We start from the raw sequence: 21,235 nt of genomic DNA, 5'->3' as shown, positions 1-21,235 counted from the left end.
CTTACTGACCCATTCGCTCGAATTTTCGAACGATTGGTATGTGATCGCATCAAATGGGAATTCCTCCATCAATTCAGTAGTCTTCAACATGGTTTTCTCTCCAACAGATCCTGCACCACCTCTCTAGTTCAATCTTTTTCGAATTATAAAGCTACTCTTTTGAAATACAATACACTAGACGTCGTCTTTTTCGATTTCCGCAAAGCTTTCGACCAGATACAACATCAACTTCTCATCCAGAAACTTTCTAGCTTTGGAGTCCCTAAATCTTACGTAGCTTGGTTCTCCTCGTTTCTCTCTGGTCGAACGTTCTCTGTCAAAATCTATGATTTTATTGGACCCCCTTCCTCTGTCATTCCCTCTGGTGTTCCTCAAGGATCAGTCTCCGGTCCCTTACTATTTCTCATCTTCATCAATGATCTGCTCTTAAGACTTGAACAAATCCCCTCTCTTCACCTTGCCGCCTTTGCTGATGATATCAAATTGTATTCTCATGACCCAATCGCCCTTCAAACTGGTATCAACATGGTTGTAAATTGGGCTACCGCCAACCATCCCCCTCTTGCCCACTCTAAAACTGCCCTTCTTCGCCTAGGTTCCCATAATTCTTCCCATCCTCTCAATATTGCGGGTGTCGCACTTACTCCCTCCTCCTCCGTCCGGGACTTGGGACTCATTACTGATTCCTCTCTCAAATTCTCTGCTCACATCAACAAAATCACATCTTTAGATAAAGATTCAAAGATAAAAAATCTGAAAATCTGAAATGTTGAAAAAAACTGGAGCTGAAAGTTCAAAAAAATTTGGAAGTTTTTAAAACTGTTTGATTTTGTTTTCGAAAACTTTTTTTCAATTCAAATTTTTAAAAATTTATTTTTTTAGTAATGTAACAAAATATAACAGCATTTGAAATTTTCTGCAAATCGGAGAATTTGAGAAAATTGTACATAAAAAACATTTATTTAACAATTTTAGAGCAATTTTGTGAGTTCGAGTTCTTGAAACATTTTTCCCCGGAAGACTTTTTTCATCAAGTTTGAGTTTTGACTGTCACTCTAAGACATACGGTAACAAGATAAATCTCCAAGTACTTACAATTAGATAATAAGACAATGGACAAAGTGCCCAGCAATTATTTTTATGATCCTTCTGAAGAGTCTTTTATGACTCTTTCGAAGAGTCTATGTTTCCAAGAGGGTCATAAAGTATGACAATTTTCCCATTGGCATATTCTCATCTTGATTAGCCAATTCTCAAATGAGTGTCTGACCAATGCAACTGAAAAAACACTGGAATAACGTGAGAACATATAAGAATCTGGAAATCTGCGACGGTGCATTCTGCTAATCTTGGATTAATCCTGCTTTTGTATTATTCACAAATAAAACAAGGGACGGTTACTTTCCTGCCAACCTAATAGAATGACAGTCGTTTTTCAAATTTCAAACTTGACGAAAGAAATGGTTGCTGGAAAATGTTTTCAAAAATTCAATTTTTTTTGTGTGTTGGTTTTCAATTTTAAAAGTAACAAAATTGTTGAATATATATAAATGTTCTTTTGGGTAAGGTGGCATATGTTATGACCCTCTAGGATACTTTGGGCTCTTCAGAAGGGTCATAAAACATGGAGAGACTCTTCAAAAAGGTCATAAAAATAGATTGATGGGCACTTTGTCCATTGTTCAATTATCTTATTGCCAGCTTTGGTAGATTTATCTCGTTAACGTACGTCATAGAAAGTCTTTCCCTGGGACCACACTCTCTTCGCATACTCATCCTCCTCCTCCAAGACCACGCCCATTCACCTGGACACGCCCATTTGGAGAGCCCCTATATAAGGCTCCAGCAGACTCCCATATTCATTGGCATTCGATGTTCTCTCGATTGGCGGAGTAGTTTGATCAGGCCTAGAAAGTTTTTTAGACTTGTCTTAGGCAGGAATGGTCTCAGGCGCCTTTTGGTCAGTCTTAGCCATTATGGATCAATCTACACCCCATTAGGAATTCATCAATGTCGCTCAATGAATCCCCGATTGGGATTCTACTTATTTATTTTTCTGAATATTATACTCTTTGAATCAAGGACATGGCAATTAGCCATAAACATTCATCATGAAAAAGTAATTAGACAAAAACAACTAACAAAGAGACAGTTTCAGCCTAGAGCTGTTTTTCGAGGTTTCGTAGAAATGCGTGGGCGTTCAAACTCTTTCAACAAAAATTTGATCTTTAAATCGGAAAGATAGAAATTTTCAAAAAAATTGAAATTCGGACACTCTGTAAAACTTGAAACTGTTTGAAGTTTGAAATAAATGCAACACGAAAAATTCATTAATCAAATTAAAAATTCATCAATTCAAAAAATTGGATCAGCAAACAGAGGCCAACACTCTTTAGAATTCCATTTGTTCCCAATCCACACATCCATCGCAACCGTTTGCCTGAAAATGTGAAACCTTTGTTTTAAATTACTGTAGAATCACTGTACTCACTCTCCATCAACAGGACAAAATGCGAGGGGCTCTGGCGAATAATAACATGCCCAACGGCGAAGCCCTCCTTGAGTGCAATTGTGATGGAATAGAACATTGAATTCGTAGCTCTGAAACTTGAACATTTCCTAAACTACAGTAACTTTTGTAGTTCTGTAAACGTAGTTTTGAAAACAGCAGTTTGGTTTTTTCAAACGCTTTTCTAATCCAATTGAATGTAAACTTTTTCAAACTATTTAGATCGGAACGAACAAAGTCAAAGCATTCTCAATGTCTTACCGGTGATAGATCTCCGTTGAGAATCGTTGGAGGATAATGGAATTCTTTGAATGGATCCGTAGTGCAAAACGACTCTTTTTTCAACAAATCATTGGTGGGAAAACTGAAATATTTCAAGATATTTTGGGTACACTTAAAGGAGGCCAGACACCAAAAAAAAAGTTTTCCTGATATTTTGCATAGAGAACCCCCATGAGGGGTTGAACTCATGACAGGCAGCTCAGGGGTACAGCGCCGCTACCGGCTGAGCTACGGAGGCGCGAAGGCGCCTGACGACCGATGGTCTACATAAGCGCGGCGCGATTTCGTCTCCCGAACTGTCCCCCGAAATTTTTGCTGTCTCGCCTCCTTTAATAATACGTATTTGTTTTTGTTTTCTCAAAAAGAGCTTCAGAATGGGCTTATCTATAATTAATCTCGCCTAATTTCAACTTCTCAGTGAGCTCATTTTGAAGCTTACGACGTGGAAAAATTTAATTTTCAAACCTCACACCAAAATTTCACCTTCCTTTACCAAAAAACTCACGTATTATCCTTGAATTCACATCGAACTTGATATTCCAATCGGATCGGATTTGATCAGAGAAAATCCCAGAAAAATTAGAAGAAGAATGCGATGGAAAATTATTTCCGATTTCTGAAAATTTTTCATCCGAAGGGAATATTTATAGGCGAAAATTTTTTCTGAAATTTCCCAGATCGTAAAAATTCCAAATGTTGTGAAACTGGAAAAACTGTGAGAATCTCAAATTTATTGGGAAATTTGATCTTTTGATCGGAAGAATCGGAATTTCAGAAAATGTTCAATATAAAAAACTTATTTATTGAAAACTCTAAAAAATAATTCTAAAAATCGTTAATAATTGATGTCTCTGCACTTCTTATTATCTCCAATTTCGTGGACAGTGCCGTTGAAACTGGCACTGTGTCTGAACAGAGAATGAACAATCAGACAAAATTTTTCGAGTTTTTTTCCTTCAAAACTTGGCTCAAAATAGTTCAACTGTGAGGATTTTGGTATCGGATATTGTATGCTTAGCAACGTTTGGAGCTGAGCATTCGAAATCGCAAAGTTCCTAGAGACGTTCAAAAATCTAAAATCCGGCTAACAAAAGCATCGTTTCGAAACTTTCAAGTTTTCGATGCTCGAGAGTTTTTGATAGTGACTCTATTATTACTTGAAGCACTGTACGAAACAGGATCTATTGGAAGTTCATCAATGTGTTTCTATGGATCCTCGATTGGGATCCTAATTCTTAATTTTTCTGATATTTATTCCCTTTTTCCTCCGATCCCTTCACTCTTCGATGTTCGTGCCAATGAGAAGGTCACCTATGAGCACATGGCAATGAGAAAGAGGTTGAGCTGATCAAGGATGCTGCAGCAAGAAATCTTTGTGATATCCGCAACGTATCCAAGGAATTTCACAACTCGAAGCTGGACATGATGACTGAAGACTACGGGATCGTAGCCTAAGAAGATATTTCAAATGGAAAACTCCTAGAAGAATACGCTGCAGAACTGATCGTGGTTCGGAATAAGGAAAACTTAGCCAAAACTGAAGGAACCCGATAATCTCGAATTTTCAATTTTATAACTGTTGTTCGTTGCACGCAATAAACTTTACATGTTCAAAAATTTGTTCGTACCTGAATATTCGTTTTCGAAGACAAATACCATCAATCATATGGACATATTAGTGTAAGGGTCTGCAAGACCCTTATTACTCGAGTTTTGATTTTAAAAAACTCACTTTTGATATCAATAAATCTTCATCGCTGAATTTGCCTTGAACTTTTCTGAAAAGAAAATTTTTTTTGACGATTTATCAATATTAAAATTTTAGAAATAATATACGAACCTTTTGTTTTCATTCCATCTAGCGAACAGATTCAATAAGTAAATCAGCAATGTGCCAATCGAACCAAATCCAAGCAAAATAAATATTGTAAGGGTCTGCAAGACCCTTATTACTCGGTTTCCCATGTAATCGGTTCTACTGTTTCTAATCTGATTCCTTAGCGCCACGACGTGCCTTTCTCTCTGGACTTTGCCCCAAGAGTCATGAAATACCATTCTTACATGTGACATATTGGCTCTAAGAGATCAAGATAGAGATTCCCAATCCTCCGACTGCAGAAGCTCTAGACAAGGGCTCTCCAAGATCTACACCATCTCTTATTAAATTCCTCATTTTCCATTATCTATTTGTCAACATTTCTGTAACCCCGCCCCAAATTCCATTTATTCCCCGTTTGTATATAAGCCCATTCATGTAACCCTAGAGTCACGATTACACCTTATTCTTTTGTACAGCGCACAAGTCGCCCTTTTCCCCTAAACCAAACCTAAGATTAGAGAATAAACCTATTTCATATTTATGAACTCTTATTTTAGATTCTTTAAATAAAGACATGACAAGTATCCATAGAAACTTCATCATGAAAAAAGGTACTTAAAGTAGGTATCTGTCAAAAAAGACAGATTCATTGAAGAGCAGTAGTTTGGGATTGTGTATAATTGCTTGAGCAAAAACTATTCTTTTTTTTTGCCTTCCAGATAGTAGAGCACCTCGTTCTTTTTTCTAGTCCTCAAATTATCTGAATGACCGTTTTACTCTAATAAAGTTATATGAGAACACTGTTAAAACATACAGTAGGCATTTGTGAAACAATTTTTACAGGTTAGAAGTTTCAAGTTTTCTTTGAATATCTAGGTCATTTTATAGTCCATCCGAACAGAATTCTAGAATTGAAAGAAAATTCTAGAATTCTAAAACAATGCTGGTTCCTGGATTACCAGAGCAATGAATTTCGAATTTCATTCAAATGAAATTTGATCTTCTAAGCGAAAAATCTGAGTTTTCGAGAACTTGAAATTCTGAAATCCTGAAAATTTAAAACAGTCTGAAGTTTAAAAAAAATGCAATGCGACAAATTCATTAATTCAAATGGTAGATGTATCAACCCATAAGTGGCCAGCACTCTGTCGACCTCCCTTTATTTCCAATTTCCACATCCATTGCAGCCGTTTGCCTAAAAATTTCAAAACCATTTTTTTAGGATTAATGTAGAATTACTGTACTCACTCTCCCTTTACTGGAACAGTTGCGAGGGTTTCCGGCGAATAACATCGCCAAATAAAGGGGATCCTTCCTTCGCCTTGAGTGCAATTGTGCCAGAATAGAACATTGAATTCGTAGCTCTGCAATTTGAAAAATTCAAAAAACTACAGTAATTTTCGTAGTTCTGAAGAAATATTTTTGAAAAAAGCAGCGCCTGTTTTGACTTGAGAAGCGTTTCAAAACAGGCCTAATCACAACTTTTCATCGCTTATTTCAATTTTTCAGTTGCATCGCGGCCGTGCGTCACCTGTCCAAGCGGAAATTTCAAAATGAGCCTGGCCGTGCATGAGTTTTTTTTTGATGCGCCGCTCAAGTCCAATCTAATGAAACAGTTTTTAAAATGTTTCTATAGGAATTGACAAAGTTAAAGAATGCTCAGTGTCTTACCGGCGAGAGATCTCCATTGAGATTTCTTGGAGGGTAGCGGAATTCTATGAAGGGATCCGTAGTGCAAAACGACTCTTGTGTCAAGTAATCATGAGTTGGGAAACTGAAATATTTCGAAATAATTCTTGCTGGAAAGTTAGCAATTAACGTTGCCCTCCCGGACCAAAAAACCCACGTATTATCCTCCTCATAGACAGTCAAATTGGCACACCAGTTCACATTGAATTGGCATCGAACATTTAGAGATATATTAATCGGATCGGATTTCATCAGAGAAACTCCGAGAAGAATTGGAAGTAGAATACGATGGAAAATCATTTTCGATTTCTGGAAAATTTCTCTCTGACGGGAATTTTTATAGGCGATTTTTTTCTGAAATTTCCCAGATCGAAAAAATTTGAAAATTTGGGAAACTGGAAAAACTCTGGGAATCTCAAATGTATCGGGAAATTTGATCTTCTGGTCGCAAAAATCGGAATCGGAAAAAAATTTTAAGCTATCATGAAATTCCAAAAAAAACTTCTAAAAATCATTGCTGATTAGTGTCTTTGTTCTCATCACTTCCAAAATCGTTGACGCTGTCGTTGCTGTAACTGTGTCTGAAAAAATTTTTCCTATCCAAGACTTGGCTCAAAATAGTTGAGATTGGATGATTTTGGTATGAAATTGTCGTATTTTTCATGCTGAGCAATGTAATGTAATTCATTGCGAACCATTTAGAACTGATAATTTTGAGATCGTTAAGTTCCTAGAGATGTCCAATATCAAAAATCAAACTAAAATATTTCTATTAGTCGGCTTATAATTGCTCAAAATTGATGATTTAGAAATACTGTCTTCAGATCCAGTTAGCCATGAAACATAATGCACACTCTAACTCAAAAGGAATACCGAGAAATCTCCTCTCCTCCTCCCTTTTTAATTGAAAGTAATTTTTTCTCAAAATTTTCACATTTCATTTTTATGCTCCTTCAAGATATTGTCGGATTAAAAAAAGTGACACGTAAAAATCTCGGAGACGGCGCTCGTGTCGATTTACGAAGGGGCGGAGCGAAAACGGATACTGTAGATAACAAATTTATTTATGTGAATTTAGTGAGATTTTCTGAACAAAATTTTGATTTCTTGGTCTAAAAATGATCGTTAGCATCTCTAGAATCTATTTTTCAGCAAAAAAACTAAATTTAAACGCGAAAGTAGCTCGAACGGAAATATTACGTTTTTGCCGGACCACCTGGACACGCCCACTTAGATAGACCCTATATAAGGCCCCAGCAGATGCTCAAAATCATTGGCCTTTCTATGGAACCCCGACTGGGATCCTAATTTTTTTATATTTTTCTGATATTCCTATTTCTATTCCCAATGGCGAGTTTCTGGTAATTCTCAACACCCACTTATGTTGCCTCCGACTCAAAGGTCCCGACGGATTTCAAGATGACCAACAATGCGGGATCAGAAAAAAGAGTGAAACTGACTGCCTCCGACTTCGACATCATCTCAACTCGAAATTTCTCAAATCCAATGTTCGATGACCGGAATGCAGAAGACAGTGAACAATTTTTTGGATGGATGGATTTGCTAGAAACCACACAAACTCGGAGGTCGCTCACAATTATGTCTTCACGTTTTCCAACAGAAAAAACACGGAACTCTTCAAGGGAACTGAGACAACCTATCGACAACAACGTAAGCTCCAAATTATAAAACGCTTGTCTTTATCATTCATTGATTTTCAGAGTCGCGGAAATGAAACCAATATCTGATGTGAGTGTGGAAGCTGGAGTTGCAGTGGATTGGTTGGCAAGATAGAGAATGTCCATGTCAAAAAAAGCGGATCAAAGAAGAGAAAGATAGATGCTCTTTTGAAATTGATTTGAAGAAAGCTAGGTCAAGAAGAGAAGATGCTGATTCGACCAATGTTTTAAATGTTCTAACTTGTGAAAATTGATTGAAATAATAAAAATTACGAATAAAAAAAAAAGTTCAGACGAAAACAATATATTCAACATGAACGCCATTCATTTTTCAATAGAGCTGTACCAGTCGGTTTGAGCCCGCTGCCGGGGGCTCAACCTCCTGGTTACCGCTTACTGTATCTTACACTGGAATTACTAATTTCTGAATTTCCCACTTTCGAGCCCGATACTTCGAAATATTTAGATTTTCAAATTTTAGATTTTTCCAATGGGAGTCCTCATCTATCTAATGACCGTCTCTGATCGCTACCCTGGCCAGGCCGTTTGTTTTTTGGTTATTGAAGGCGTATACAGTTTTCTGATTTTCTGAAGTTCGAATGTTGAACCAAAAAAAAACTAAAATTTGAAAAATACCAAGAAAATTTTGGAATTTTTCGGAAATTTCTGGAAATTTCTAGAACGTTCTGAAACTTTCTAGAATCCTTTGGAATTTTCTTGAAATTTCTTGAACTTCCAGGATTATTCTAAAAATTTCTGGAGCTTTCTAGAATGTTTCGGAACTGTCTAAAACGATTTGGAGTTTGCTGGAGTTTTATTGACATTTTCTTGAAATGTTCTGGAATTTCCCAGATTGTTCTAACTATGGTCTCAAATATATAGCTCACCGTCCATTTGAGAGAGATTTTAGAAAAAATAATATTTTTAAACTCAATTCCATGTATCCCTATACAATGTATAGTATACATGCGAAATTTTTTTCGAAAATTGTCACTTCTTGATCACGACTCGATCATTTTCTGAGAAGAGAAGATGATAATTCGATCAAATTAATAACTTTTTTATATTGCTTTAAACTTCAAAAAGGAATTGGAATAAAAATTATGAATTCTACGTAATGTTCAGAAGAAAAAAAAGTATTTTCCATGAAAACCCTTTAGGAACAAACTTTCAGACAAAAGCCATAAATCTTTATATATATGTGAAAATTAGGTATACAATATCTTAACATAAAAAAAAGTAGAGAAACTAAAAATCGTTCATCTGATCTTTAGTTCAATGGATAGAGATTAGACTAATTCTCAATTTGCTTTAATAGAATCGAGTCAAAACTAGCAAAATGTTGTGGTGCATTCTTAACTGCTTTTTTTACATGTGAAAAACCCAACGAGTCCATAAAAAGTTGTTATTTATTTAATTCCTTTCTTTCAATACAAATTAGGAAGCTTGTTTCCGAACCAGTTTCCAATAAGCACCTTTCAATTTGAGAAGTTCTTCGTGAGATCCTGAAACATTAAAAATATGATCACAATCGTTTTGAAATCATCTCACCTTGTTCCACAACTTTCCCCATTTTCAAAACCGCAATGGAATCTGCATTCACAATTGTAGACAAACGATGAGCAACTATTATAGTGGATAATCGCTCACTGGCAGTATCCAAAGCGGTTTGGACCAGTTTCTCACTATCACTATCCAATGCACTTGTTGCTTCATCCAAGAGTAGTAGTTTAGGATTTCGTAGAATCGCTCGAGCAATTGCGACTCGTTGTTTTTGCCCTCCAGATAGTTGGGCACCTCGTTCTCCAACAATTGTGTCTAGTCCCTAAATCAACCAAATCACCAAAAACTTCATAATGGAAGGCTACATTATACTTGCACTTTGAACTCAATTATCTCCATTTTTGGGAAAGATATGAAACTTGTGTCAACAGATAAAATTTTGGTCATATTATGAAAAACATTTCATCAGTTGACAGATTTTTGCTACCTCTTATAGAAATCGAGATATTTGAGTTTTCAGTGCGATGCAGTGTAGGGTGTCATCACATTAGAGACGGTATATGAAAACCTAGTTAAAACTCACATTTGGCATTTGTGAAACAAAGTTGTAGGCGTTTGCAGTTTCGAGTGCTGTTTCAAGATTTTGATCACTTTCTGGTCCATCCAAACCATAAAGCAAGTTTTCTCGGATCGAACAATTAAACAAAATTGGTTCCTGGGATACCAAAGCCAAATTCGAACGCAAATGATGAAGATTAATGTTCTCCACATTTTCATGATCAATATTCTAGAAAACTCATCATAATTATATTTTTTTTCCAGGTCAACTCACAATGTGTCCAGTGTTCACCCGATAAAACATTTCTAGCAGTGAAATGAATGTCGATTTTCCTGACCCACTCGGACCAACCAGAGCCAGAGTCTTTCCAGGTTCAAGGTGTAAATCTACATTTTTCAGAACAAGATGATCAGGGCGTTGGTGGTAATGGAACTTGACATTCTCGGCATTAACGATTCCTTGGCTGATGTTCGTAGTGCCCTGATCGGAGTTGTAAGGTGCTGTAGCTGGATAAGTGAATAGGTTGAAAATCAATCCAGCAGCATGTAAAGCTTTCTTGTAGTCCGGCAAGTAGGAAATCGCCGATCCTGCCATGTTGGATGTATAGGATAGTGTCACCAATGCCAGATACATATCCATCGGAAGAACTTCGCGTTGAAGAATTAAATAGGTGCCAAATTTGAAAGATAGGGCGTAGACAATTTGAGAGCATCCCGCGGAGAAGCCACTTGCAAGACCCTGGAAGTTTGATTTGAATAGATCAAGTTAAAATTGGACACACCAAAAAAAACGCCCTCTTGTGATATTTCCTCTTCAACATTTCCAACTGCCCTGTGACCATACTCATCACTTTTTGCTCCATGTTTAGGGACCGCACAGTTTTGATATTGTCAAGCACTTCAATAGCTATCTAAAAATTAGTACTTTTTGGGGTTTAAAAAAAAAACGTAATGGATACCTTATTACTAAACTCGAATGCTAGGGAATCCTGCTTGATCGACAATACTGTAGTTTTTTCGTAACAATATTTGGAAAGATATAGCACCGGGAAAAATAGAAGGACCTAGAAACCAAACAAATTTTTTGTTTTTTTTTTGCTTAAAACTCAACTAACCTGAATAGTGAGCTTCCATGAGTAGTAGCATGCAATAGTGATCGCTACAATGAATGACACCAAAGTCATTAGGACACTTCCGAGTCTTGCATCTACTGCTGCTTTCACATTTGAAGCATCAGTATTCAATCGGTTGGCCAGTCTTGTTGGTGAATTTTTAGGATCATCATAGAATGCGCATGGTAATGACAACAAGTGTTGAAAGGATTTGATTCGGAGACGAGTTGATAATTTTTCTCCGATTTTTCCAAAGAAGAAATACTGGCAGTATAAGGTGATTGGGCGGTACAGGCCGAGAACGAGAAACATGGATGCCCAAAAATGACCGTTGACCAGGATAGCCTCTCCTTGCATTGCGTAAGCCTAAAAATAATATAGAGTACCGGGCAGTTTTTGAAATAAAACTTTTCTTTCGAAAAAATGTAACAAAAACGAGATACTTTTTTTTCTAATATAAACCCATCCAAATATTCAAATTTGGTCTCAATTATCTCGATTTCTGTGAAAGATATAAAAAAAGCCAACTGATAAAATTTTGGTGATATTCTGGGTGATAATTTGTTATCAAACAAATTTTCGATATCTTTACAGAAATCAAGACAATTGAGCGCAAAGTTGACAATATGGGTAAGCTTCCATTAGATCAAATACTGTAGCCAAACTTGCAAAATGTTTACTCAAATGTCAATTTTTTCTTTTTTGGCTATTTTTTGTTTTGACAGCATTTTTCATAAAAATGAGATTTTTCGAAAAAGTTGAAAATTCAAAAAAAAAAGGATTTCTTATTTTTAGTATAATTGAAGCTTTTCAGAGAAATGCCTCGGAATTTTTTTACAAAGTTAAAAGAAAATGTTTCCTATGCTGTACAAAACAGAGCAAAATAAATCAAAATACCTTATACACTCACTTATGGCTAGTATAATTGAAGCTTTTTAGAGAAATGGAAGCACTCTGCCATTTTTTCACGATTTCATAATTGCCTATTGATCCACCGAAAAAAAGCAAAACAAATCAAAATACCTTGTACACTCTCACTATCAACTGAGCCAGAATGGGAAAACTGAATCCTTGAATGGCACTACCAACAACAGCTAGAAACAACATGCAGCAATGCGAACGGCATTCTCTGAGAATCTGCCATATCGTCGAACTCATGGTTTCTTCCTCCGGTGTATCTTTGAGTTCTTCTTCTAATTCTTCATTAGTCGGATGCTTTGTTTCACTGGTGGCAATCGTTTTGATGCTTTTTTCAACTACCGAATCTTCCGAGTTCAAGGATTGTGCTTGGACCAAGTCTTTGTAAACAATGGAGTTCTCCATCAACTTGTCATGAGTTCCAGATGCCACAGTCTGTAAAAATCTCGCTTCAATTTTATCTGGATGTACAAACCAGTTAACCTTTCCATGAGACATCACAATTATTCTATCACAGTGCTGAATTGTGGATAGCCGGTGAGCAATTACGATGGTTGTACGGCCTTTGGATGCCTGAATCGTTTTTTTTTAAAGATGATACTGTCTTCTGAGAAGTTTGTTACCTCTTTCATGGCAATTCGAACAACATGCTCACTCTGATTATCTAATGCACTTGTCGCTTCATCCAAAAGAAGGATTTTCGGGTTTTTCACCAAAACACGAGCAATTGCAATTCGTTGTTTTTGACCGCCAGAAAGTTGAGTACCTCTCTCACCAACGACAGTTTTGATACCTTTTGGGAAGGAGTTCACAAAATCATAAGCATTTGCAACTCGTAGAGAATCGTAGATTTCCAAAGTAGAAGCTGCAGGATTACCAAACCGAATATTTTCTTCGATTGTTGTGTTGAAAAGTACAGGTTCCTGAGAAACGACTCCAATATTCCCACGCAGTTTCTTTAAGTTGATTTTGTTTAAGTCTACATCATCAATTAAAATATTTCCAGATTCGATATTGTAGTAATGGAGAAGTAGCTGTACAATAGTGCTCTTTCCACTTCCACTTGCACCCACTAGAGCCACACATTCTCCTTTTTTGACATTAAACGTGACTCCTTTTAATGCCTGAGCTTCTGGACGAGTTGGATAAGAAAATTTGACATTATCGAATTGAATATCTCCTTCAATTCGTTCGGAATCACGTTCTGTATCATTTTGATGGTTTTCAATTATATCATCTTTAGAAATTAGTACTGCAAATATAGGAGAAGCTGAGGAAATTGCATTGGATAGATAGGAAATATGAGGAAATGCCTCGCCCAAACTGAATGCACTGAACAGCATGTAATGGAACAACTGCAATAACATTTCTAAATGGGAAAATAAAAAATCATGAAAAAAAAAACTAACCGTCACAATAACAGCTTGATCCATTGTTTTGTTGTATATCAAATCAGCTCCGACGTACAAAATAATTCCATTCAATGCATTGCAAAAGAAATGAGTGACACTTCGAGAAGTGGCCAGAAAAAATGCTCGTCGTGCTCCATATTTTTCTCCTGCTTTTAATTCTTTTGAATACCTGAATTTTTAGTTGCAATTCAGCAAAAATTTGAAACCTTCAAACCTTTCTAATTCTTGCGCTTGACCGTTTAGAGATATAACTGTTTTGAAAGAGCTTAAAGCTTGGAAAGCAATTGCTCCTGCATTCGCATAATGTGTATTTTGTTTGACAGTAGAACCCATCATACTTGCAGAATTGATGAATCCAGAAAATGCAATACCGAGTGCGAATATACTTCCATAGGAAGCCAATTTCCAGTCCGTGTAGAACGCGAGAGTGGTGCCAATCACAAAATCAGTAGAAAAGCAAATGATAAATGCGATTTTTTCATTGAATGCCTCTCGGAATCGTTCCAAATTACTGAAAATAAAAAAGTGAGGGATTGTGATAAGTTTTATAAAACGTTCTTCAAAAATTAAAAATTTTTTGAACGGAATAACTGGATTCTCAAAGAATCTGTTTAATTTTCGTCCACAAAAAACGTTTATTATACACATTTTAAATAAAACACTTTTCTAAAATTTTGGCGCCGTGAAACCGCGCTCCGCTCAACAAAACGTTTACAGCACTAATTTTCAGCGGGGGATACCGTACAATAATTAAAATTTTGCGAATTACCCATTTTTTGAAATATTTTTGCTGAAACCGCAAAAAATAAACTCAAAGTTGACAGTTCAAAGTCATTCCTAGCAGACTACTCACAGTATCCGGATAAAAATGATACTCACTCATTCAAAACTGTTGATAAATATCCAGTAGACACCGTGTCAAAATATTGCGCGTCTTTTTGAAGTAGTCTTGATATGTATTTCCTTCGAACCCGATATGTAGTATTATCTCCAACGTATTTGAATAGGGAGAACTGAAAAATAGTATGACATTATCTGCAAGAATCATTATTATTTTCACCTGAAAAAATCCGAACATTGCAAATGCACATCCAACCAGTGCAAAATAAAGAACAACTTGGTTCATCTCATTGTGGAATACTTCATAAGCCTCATCTAGCTCGGATGGATCTTAAAATGTGTATATTTAAAGAAATCCCATTTGAAACCTTACCTAACGTTCTATTATTCACGGCTGAGGTGATTCTTACAAAAACATGAGACACTTCTCCAAACGTATAACTCAAAAATGGCTGACATAATCCTGTACACACTGCGGAAATCGTTCCTAACAAAAATAATAATTTTTCCAATTTCGAAGTGCATTTCCACTGAAAATTTCCAATTTTTCATAGTTGTAGGGGAGGAAAAAAACTTACAACTACCCGTGCAAAACTTGAAAAGTTAGAATATTCCTTTACATTTTCTGCCGGCAACAGCAGATCATTTTCGTTGTTTTCCATTATTTGTAATCTGACCAGTAGGAATGATTAGTTTTCTATTTCTTGTTTCATTACGTAAAGTTTCGAAAAATAACGAGAAACGACCAATACACACTCTTTAAAAGACATTGTGTCTCGTGCAAGCCAAATATACATCAAAGATCTCTACACGAGAGAGGAAAAAAGAGACTAAAAGAAAGAGATCAAACTAGAGTGATGTGAAAAATTATTTTCTGATTTTTATCGCTTCGAGAAAGTTGTTAGCGAAGATTTTCGCAAGCGAAAATAAAAATTAATTATTCTGAAAAAAATGAAACAGTGAGAACAGAAAAATAAGGTTCAAGTGAAGATGATAGAAACATATGACATGTTTTTTGGAGAGGAAAAAAATATTTTCGAAAAACAAGCGACAACAAAGAACAGATGAAGATAAAATAATAATAATAAATAATAAACAATTATAATAATTTTTTTCGATTTTTTGAATAGTTTCAACTAATCACTCGGTGCCTGAACATGCATTCCTTGCTTCTGCACCAATCCCCAATAGACACTCCTCAATCTCAGCAATTCTTCATGTGTTCCTTGTTCAGCAACTTTTCCATTTTTCAGCACAGCTATGGAATCTGCATTGACAACGGTTGACAGCCTATGAGCAACCACTACGGTAGACAATCTCTCGCTAGCAGTGTCTAGAGCATTCTGAACCACTTTTTCAGAATCACTGTCTAGTGCACTTGTTGCTTCATCCAACAGCAAGACTTTTGGATTCCGAAGGATCGCTCTAGCAATCGCGATTCGCTGTTTTTGACCTCCGGATAGTTGGGCACCTCGCTCACCAACGATTGTGTCCAATCCCTGAAAAAATTGAAAGTTATTCGTGCCTATTCTTAGAACTTTTTGATTTTTTGGAATTTCCGAATTTTCAGGTTTTCAGATTTAAAAAAATCGAATTTTCTAAAATTTAATTTTTTTAAATTTTAGAATTTTTTTTTTAATTTTTTTTTTCGGAAGATTCTGGAACTGTCTAGAATTTCTGAATATATCCCAGTTTCTGAATTTTCTGATATTTTGTAATGCCCGAATTTTCGGAAATTCAGATTTTTTGAAAATTAGAGGTTTTTGAAAAGACTCAAACTTTGGAAGTAATTTTGGGAGTAACTGACCTGAGGGAATTGATACACAAAGTGGAATGCGTTAGCTGTCTGTAGAGCCTTCTCAATCTCTAGCTGCGGAACTTGACGGGTCAAGCCGTACAAAAGGTTTTCGCGAATGGAACAGTTGAATAATGTTGGCTCTTGAGACACCAAAGCGATATTAGCACGCAGATGGTGGAGGTTGATGTCTTCAACGTTTTCTCTGTCGATTTTCTAAATTGACTATTATCTGTCTGAATTTCAAAAGGAAAAACTTACGATTTCTCCATTAGTCACATGATAGAATCTCTCCAACAATGAAATAATCGTAGATTTACCGCAACCACTGGGTCCAACCAATGCCAGGGTCTTTCCTGGTTCGACTTTCAGGTTCACTCCATTTAAAATCATTCGATCTGGCCGTTGATCATAGTGGAATTGAAGATTTTCTCCAACGATTTCTCCCTTTTCAATGTTTTTCCTCCCATCGCTAGAGTCGTATGGCATGGTGGCTGGATAGGTGAACATGTTGAAGATCAAACCAGCAGCATGGACGGCCTTTTTGTAGTCTGGAAGATAAGCAGCCGCACTTCCAGCCATATTCGCTGTCATGGATAGAGTCATCAATACCAAGTAAGTGTTCATTGGTTCGACTTCTTTTCGAAGAGCCAAGTAGACACCGAATTTGAAGGAAATTGAGTAGACAAACAGGAAACAACTCATTGAGAGACCATTAGCTGCTCCTTGAATGATTGCTCTTTTGAAGTAGGAGTTGTGAATCTTCTGAAGGTGGTTGGTGATCGATGACATCACTTTGTCCTCCAAATTTAGTGCTCGCACAGTTCTCACATTCTCCAGTGCTTCGATAGCGGTCTGAAAATAAGAAATTGCGGGTCAACATTCGCGAATGGTGAGAAATAGCTACTTACTCTGTTACTATTCTCAAATGCGATTGAATCTTCTTGAATAGCATTCTCAGTTGCTGCTTCGTAGCAATATTCGGCAAGATACAAAAGTGGGAAGAACATAAGAACCTGAAAAAAAAGTTTGATCATACCGGCTGACATGTCTCTTCCTGGCCGTTAGAAAGCGGCTGATAACTCGTTTGAAAATTAACATTTTGGTCTAGACAACATATAAGATTATAGAGCTCGGCGAGCTATACAACCTCCAACAAGAATCAACCAGCTCGAAAGCGGTATAATGGTCCGGGCCGACAATTTTTTTTTGCCTGGCTATCAAATTGATAGGCCGCACCCCGTTGATGATTTAAATTCTTTATGTTTTTTATTTGAAGTTGTAGAACTTGACAAGCTCTATCATTTGATATGTTGCCTTGCCCAAATTTCCAATTTTGAAGCGGGATAATCACTAAAAATTTAAAATAAGTACCTCCAATGTCATCTTCCAACAGTAATTGGCCGCTGTAATGACAGCAATGGAAATCGCCACCAAAGTCATAATCACACATCCCAAACGATCGTCAACAGCAGCTTTGACGTTTGAAGAATCGGTATTCAGTCGGTTGGACAACTTGGTAGCCGAGTGCTTTGGATCATCGTAGAATGCACTTGGTAATGAGAGCATATGTTTGAACGATTTCACTCGTAGACGAGTAGACAGTTTCTCGGCGACTTTTCCAAAGTAATAGTACTGCAGGTACAATGTCAAAGGTCTGAATACTGCCAAGAACATGAAAGAGAGCGCCCAAAAGTGTCCGTAGGTCAGAATATCTTCTCCATGCATTGCGTATCCCTAAAAATTAACAAATATTTTAGCATTTTCATAACGGTTCTAGTGACAGCATCTTACCTGATAAGTTCTGACGATCAATTGGGCTAGAATAGGGTAGCTGATACCTTGGATAGCACTACCGAACACAGCAAGGAACAAAATACAGTAGTCTGGACGACACATTTTCACAATTTCTCGGAGATTCGACTTTTTGGCTCCTTCTTGAGTAAGCTCATCTAGCAGACGCTCCATATCATCATCATGTACTCCTGCATCAGTGCTGGTGCTTCTTTGGAAGGAATAGCTATGCAATGGGGAGAGCTCGTGGGAGAGTTGTCGAGCGGTGAGGGGTGGGAGTTCGTCTGGAATAATTTTAGCTCTGATATGCTGAACTGAAAACTTTTTTCTCACTATGATCATCATGAGAGTTCAACAATTGTGCTTGGACCAGGTCGTTGTAAGCACCTTGCTTGGAAATCAACTCGTCGTGGTTTCCAACCTCGACAATCTGAAAATTTTGGATTTCTTGACTACAGTAGTCAGGGGTGATGTCAAAAAACTCAAGCTCAAGCTCACCTCTCCCTTTTGCATTACAATAATTTTATTAGCATTTCTGATTGTCGACAGACGATGTGCCACAACGATTGTAGTCCTTCCTTGCGATGCCTAAACTTTTAGATGAAGTTGCTCATTCTTCCGGCTATAGTTATTTCACTCACATTTTCCAGAGCCTTCTGTACTACATGCTCACTCTCATTGTCCAAAGCACTGGTCGCTTCATCTAGGAGCAAAATTTTTGGGTTACGGACCAAGGTCCTGGCGATAGCAATACGTTGCTTCTGTCCGCCAGATAGTTGTGTTCCTCGTTCACCCACAATTGTCTTGATTCCTTTAGGAAACGCACAAACGAAATCATAGGCGTTCGCTTTCCGAAGTGCTCCATAAATTTCGGGTAACGTCGCTTCCGAGTTACCAAATCGGATATTCTCTTCGATGGTTGTGTTGAACAGCACGGGTTCTTGAGAAACTACTCCGATAACTCTTCGAAGCTTCTTCAAGTTGATTTTGTTCAGCTCTACTCCATCGATCAAAATGTTTCCGGACTCAATGTTATAGTAATGGAGCAGAAGTTGGACTACAGTACTCTTTCCACTACCACTTGCTCCAACCAATGCGATGCATTCTCCATTTTTGACATCGAATGAAATTCCTTTTAGTACCTGGGCATCCGGGCGAATGGGGTAGGAGAATTTCACATCTTTGAAGCTAATGTTGCCCTGTACGTCTACTCCGTCTTCACAGTCTTCTTCATCTCGCTCGATTTCATTGTCATCCTGAATTTTTCACATTCATTCATAGTAATCTTTTTTAAAATTTACTGTAGTTAACATTTCAGCAATGGGAGCAGTTGAAGAAATCGCACCAGCTAGACGAGAGATGTGTGGAAGAGCCTCACTAAGGCAGAAAGCTCCAAAGAGCAAGAAATGGAAAAGTCGAACGACAGTACCAGTGTCCAAAGTTCCGTCGTAGATCATATTGGCTCCAAAGTAGAGGACAACGGTGTTGAGAGCATTGCAGAAAAAATAGGTGACACCTCTAGAGATAGAGTAGAAAAGGGCTCGGTACAGACCATACTTTTCTCCTTCCTTGAGCTCTTTGGTGTATCTGAAGATATTGAACATAAAATTCAGTTTTTTTTGTAAATTCCTTACCGTTCAATCTCCTGACGCTGACCATTCAACGAGCAAACAGTTTTGTAGGCTCCTAAAGTTGAAAAGCAATTGATCCGGCGTTAGCATAGTGTGCATTCTGCTTATCTGTGTTCTTCATCATGCTCGCAGAGTTAATAAGACCAGAGAACGCGATACCAAGCGAGAAGACGATACCATAGGAAGCTAGTCGCCAATCTGTATAAAATGCGAGCGCTGTTCCAACAGTGAAATCAGTGGCGAACGCGATGATGAGGGCAATCTTCTCATTGAAAACTTCTCTGAATCGTTCCAAGTTGCTGAAAATTGTAATTATTTGATAAAATTAAGAACATTTTGGTGACTCACTCATTTAATATTGTTGATAAGTGTCCAGTAGACATACTGTCGAAGTAGCGAGCATCTTTTCGCAGGAGTCGAGAGATGTACTGTTTTCTGACACGATAGGTGGTGTTGTCGCCGACGAATTTCATGATAGAGAACTGAAAGTCAGGAATAGTACGAGAATTTTAAATTTAGAAGTGATGGTAGTTCTCAACGTGCATTGATTTCGGATAACAGTAATATTCTCCAGGAAACAAGGGCCATCAAACTTACCTGAAGAGATCCAAAGGTAAAATAAGCGCATCCACAGAAAAAGAAGTGCAAAATTACACTATTCATGTCTCTTTCAAATACTTCGTAGGCTTTTTCGAGATCAGCGGGGTCTGCAATCGAATTTTCCTCTTCAGGCATCTAAATTTCTTGTAAAACTCACCTATTGTTTTGTTATTGATTGCATTTGTAATTGTTACCAGTACTTGAGACACTTCTCCGAATGTATAACTCATGAACGGCTGGCAGAGACCGGTGAGAAGTGAAAAGAAGATGCCGAGCATAAATAGTAATTTTTCGAAACATGATGTACATTTGAACTGAAAAATTACAACTTTTTTACTTTTCAGCAGGAGCAGAAAAACAAAGAAAACTCACTATGACACGAATAAAACTGAGCAGTGGTGAGGATTTTTTCTGGCTTTCCTCGTGCAGCAAGGGAGTACTGGAATTGTTCGAATTTTCTTCCATATTTTTGTAGTTTTACAACTGTTCAAACAATCGCTCTCGTTATCATTACATTTTTCGAAAGAAAGTAAAAATCGGAAAGACAAACTAGAGACGTCTCGCATAGAAGAGACGCAGGAGGTGTGAGAAAGACCTCGTCCTCGATGTGTGTCCGCGCGCACGTATTCTAATGTACTCAATGGCAAACAATTTGCCATCCGCACTTACTTGTCCATTGTGATGGGTGTTCGCTTTTGATAAGACAGTCCTTTGGGCAAACGGGTCGTCGATGGCTTTTAGGTGAAGAGAGCCGAAAAAGAAGACATTTATGTATTGCTCAAGTGTTAGAGTGTATTGCGCAATACTTGGCAATTCTGACGATTTTTAGTAATTGGATAAAGAAAAAATAGTGTCTCCGCCTTTCGATTATTTTTTATCAAGATTATCGAATAGAAAAAAACGTCATTTTTCAGCGGAAACAATAGATCAAGTGGTGATAAGAAAGTGAAATTTGTGCGCTGTATTATAGTTTGAAGAAAGAATTGTTGGTTCTTTTGCACAGGGATAGTGAAGAATTTGTATTGAAATGGGTGAAAAATGATTTTCAAACAGTTTTCCAGGAAGAAAATATTTTTAAACCGAACACTTTACCA

General features: G+C 37.2%; 4 protein-coding genes across 4 annotated transcripts; all 4 read right to left on the bottom strand.

The window, feature by feature from the left end:
- Positions 1-1,181: 1,181 nt before the first annotated feature.
- On the bottom strand, positions 1,182-1,223 carry CBG27564 (the record flags this gene model as incomplete). The annotated part of the gene is made up of 1 exon (XM_045239241.1): positions 1,182-1,223. The coding sequence occupies one exon, from the start codon at positions 1,221-1,223 to the stop codon at positions 1,182-1,184; it is 42 nt and encodes a 13-aa protein (XP_045100016.1).
- A 1,132-nt stretch (positions 1,224-2,355) lies between these two features.
- On the bottom strand, positions 2,356-4,644 carry CBG17572 (the record flags this gene model as incomplete). The annotated part of the gene is made up of 5 exons (XM_045239240.1): positions 2,356-2,440; positions 2,492-2,601; positions 2,771-2,873; positions 4,319-4,346; positions 4,632-4,644. 5 exons carry the CDS (start codon positions 4,642-4,644, stop codon positions 2,356-2,358), a joined length of 339 nt encoding a protein of 112 aa, XP_045096247.1.
- A 1,088-nt stretch (positions 4,645-5,732) lies between these two features.
- Positions 5,733-14,983, bottom strand: Cbr-pgp-8 (the record flags this gene model as incomplete). The annotated part of the gene is given in 18 exon segments (XM_045239239.1): positions 5,733-5,805; positions 5,859-5,974; positions 6,282-6,653; positions 9,147-9,167; positions 9,425-9,483; positions 9,530-9,803; positions 10,065-10,268; positions 10,314-10,778; positions 10,822-10,950; positions 10,999-11,103; positions 11,155-11,517; positions 12,175-12,642; positions 12,693-13,650; positions 13,696-14,142; positions 14,361-14,494; positions 14,512-14,607; positions 14,642-14,851; positions 14,900-14,983. 18 exon segments carry the CDS (start codon positions 14,981-14,983, stop codon positions 5,733-5,735), a joined length of 4,578 nt encoding a protein of 1,525 aa, XP_045096246.1.
- Positions 14,984-15,033: 50 nt separating this feature from the next.
- Positions 15,034-20,606, bottom strand: Cbr-pgp-7 (the record flags this gene model as incomplete). Its single annotated transcript, XM_045239238.1, has 17 exons — positions 15,034-15,096; positions 15,473-15,820; positions 16,129-16,332; positions 16,378-16,971; positions 17,028-17,132; positions 17,491-17,853; positions 17,911-18,194; positions 18,244-18,340; positions 18,367-18,498; positions 18,552-19,166; positions 19,212-19,497; positions 19,545-19,596; positions 19,701-19,840; positions 19,890-20,023; positions 20,139-20,266; positions 20,299-20,455; positions 20,493-20,606. The coding sequence occupies 17 exons, from the start codon at positions 20,604-20,606 to the stop codon at positions 15,034-15,036; spliced, it is 3,816 nt and encodes a 1,271-aa protein (XP_045096245.1).
- Between the last annotated feature and the right edge of the window lie 629 nt (positions 20,607-21,235).

The sequence above is a fragment of the Caenorhabditis briggsae genome (assembly GCF_000004555.2).
Source record: "Caenorhabditis briggsae complete genome, chrX, whole genome shotgun sequence".
Taxonomy (NCBI): Eukaryota; Metazoa; Nematoda; class Chromadorea; order Rhabditida; family Rhabditidae; genus Caenorhabditis; species Caenorhabditis briggsae.
This window is presented reverse-complemented; position numbering and strand designations above follow the sequence as displayed.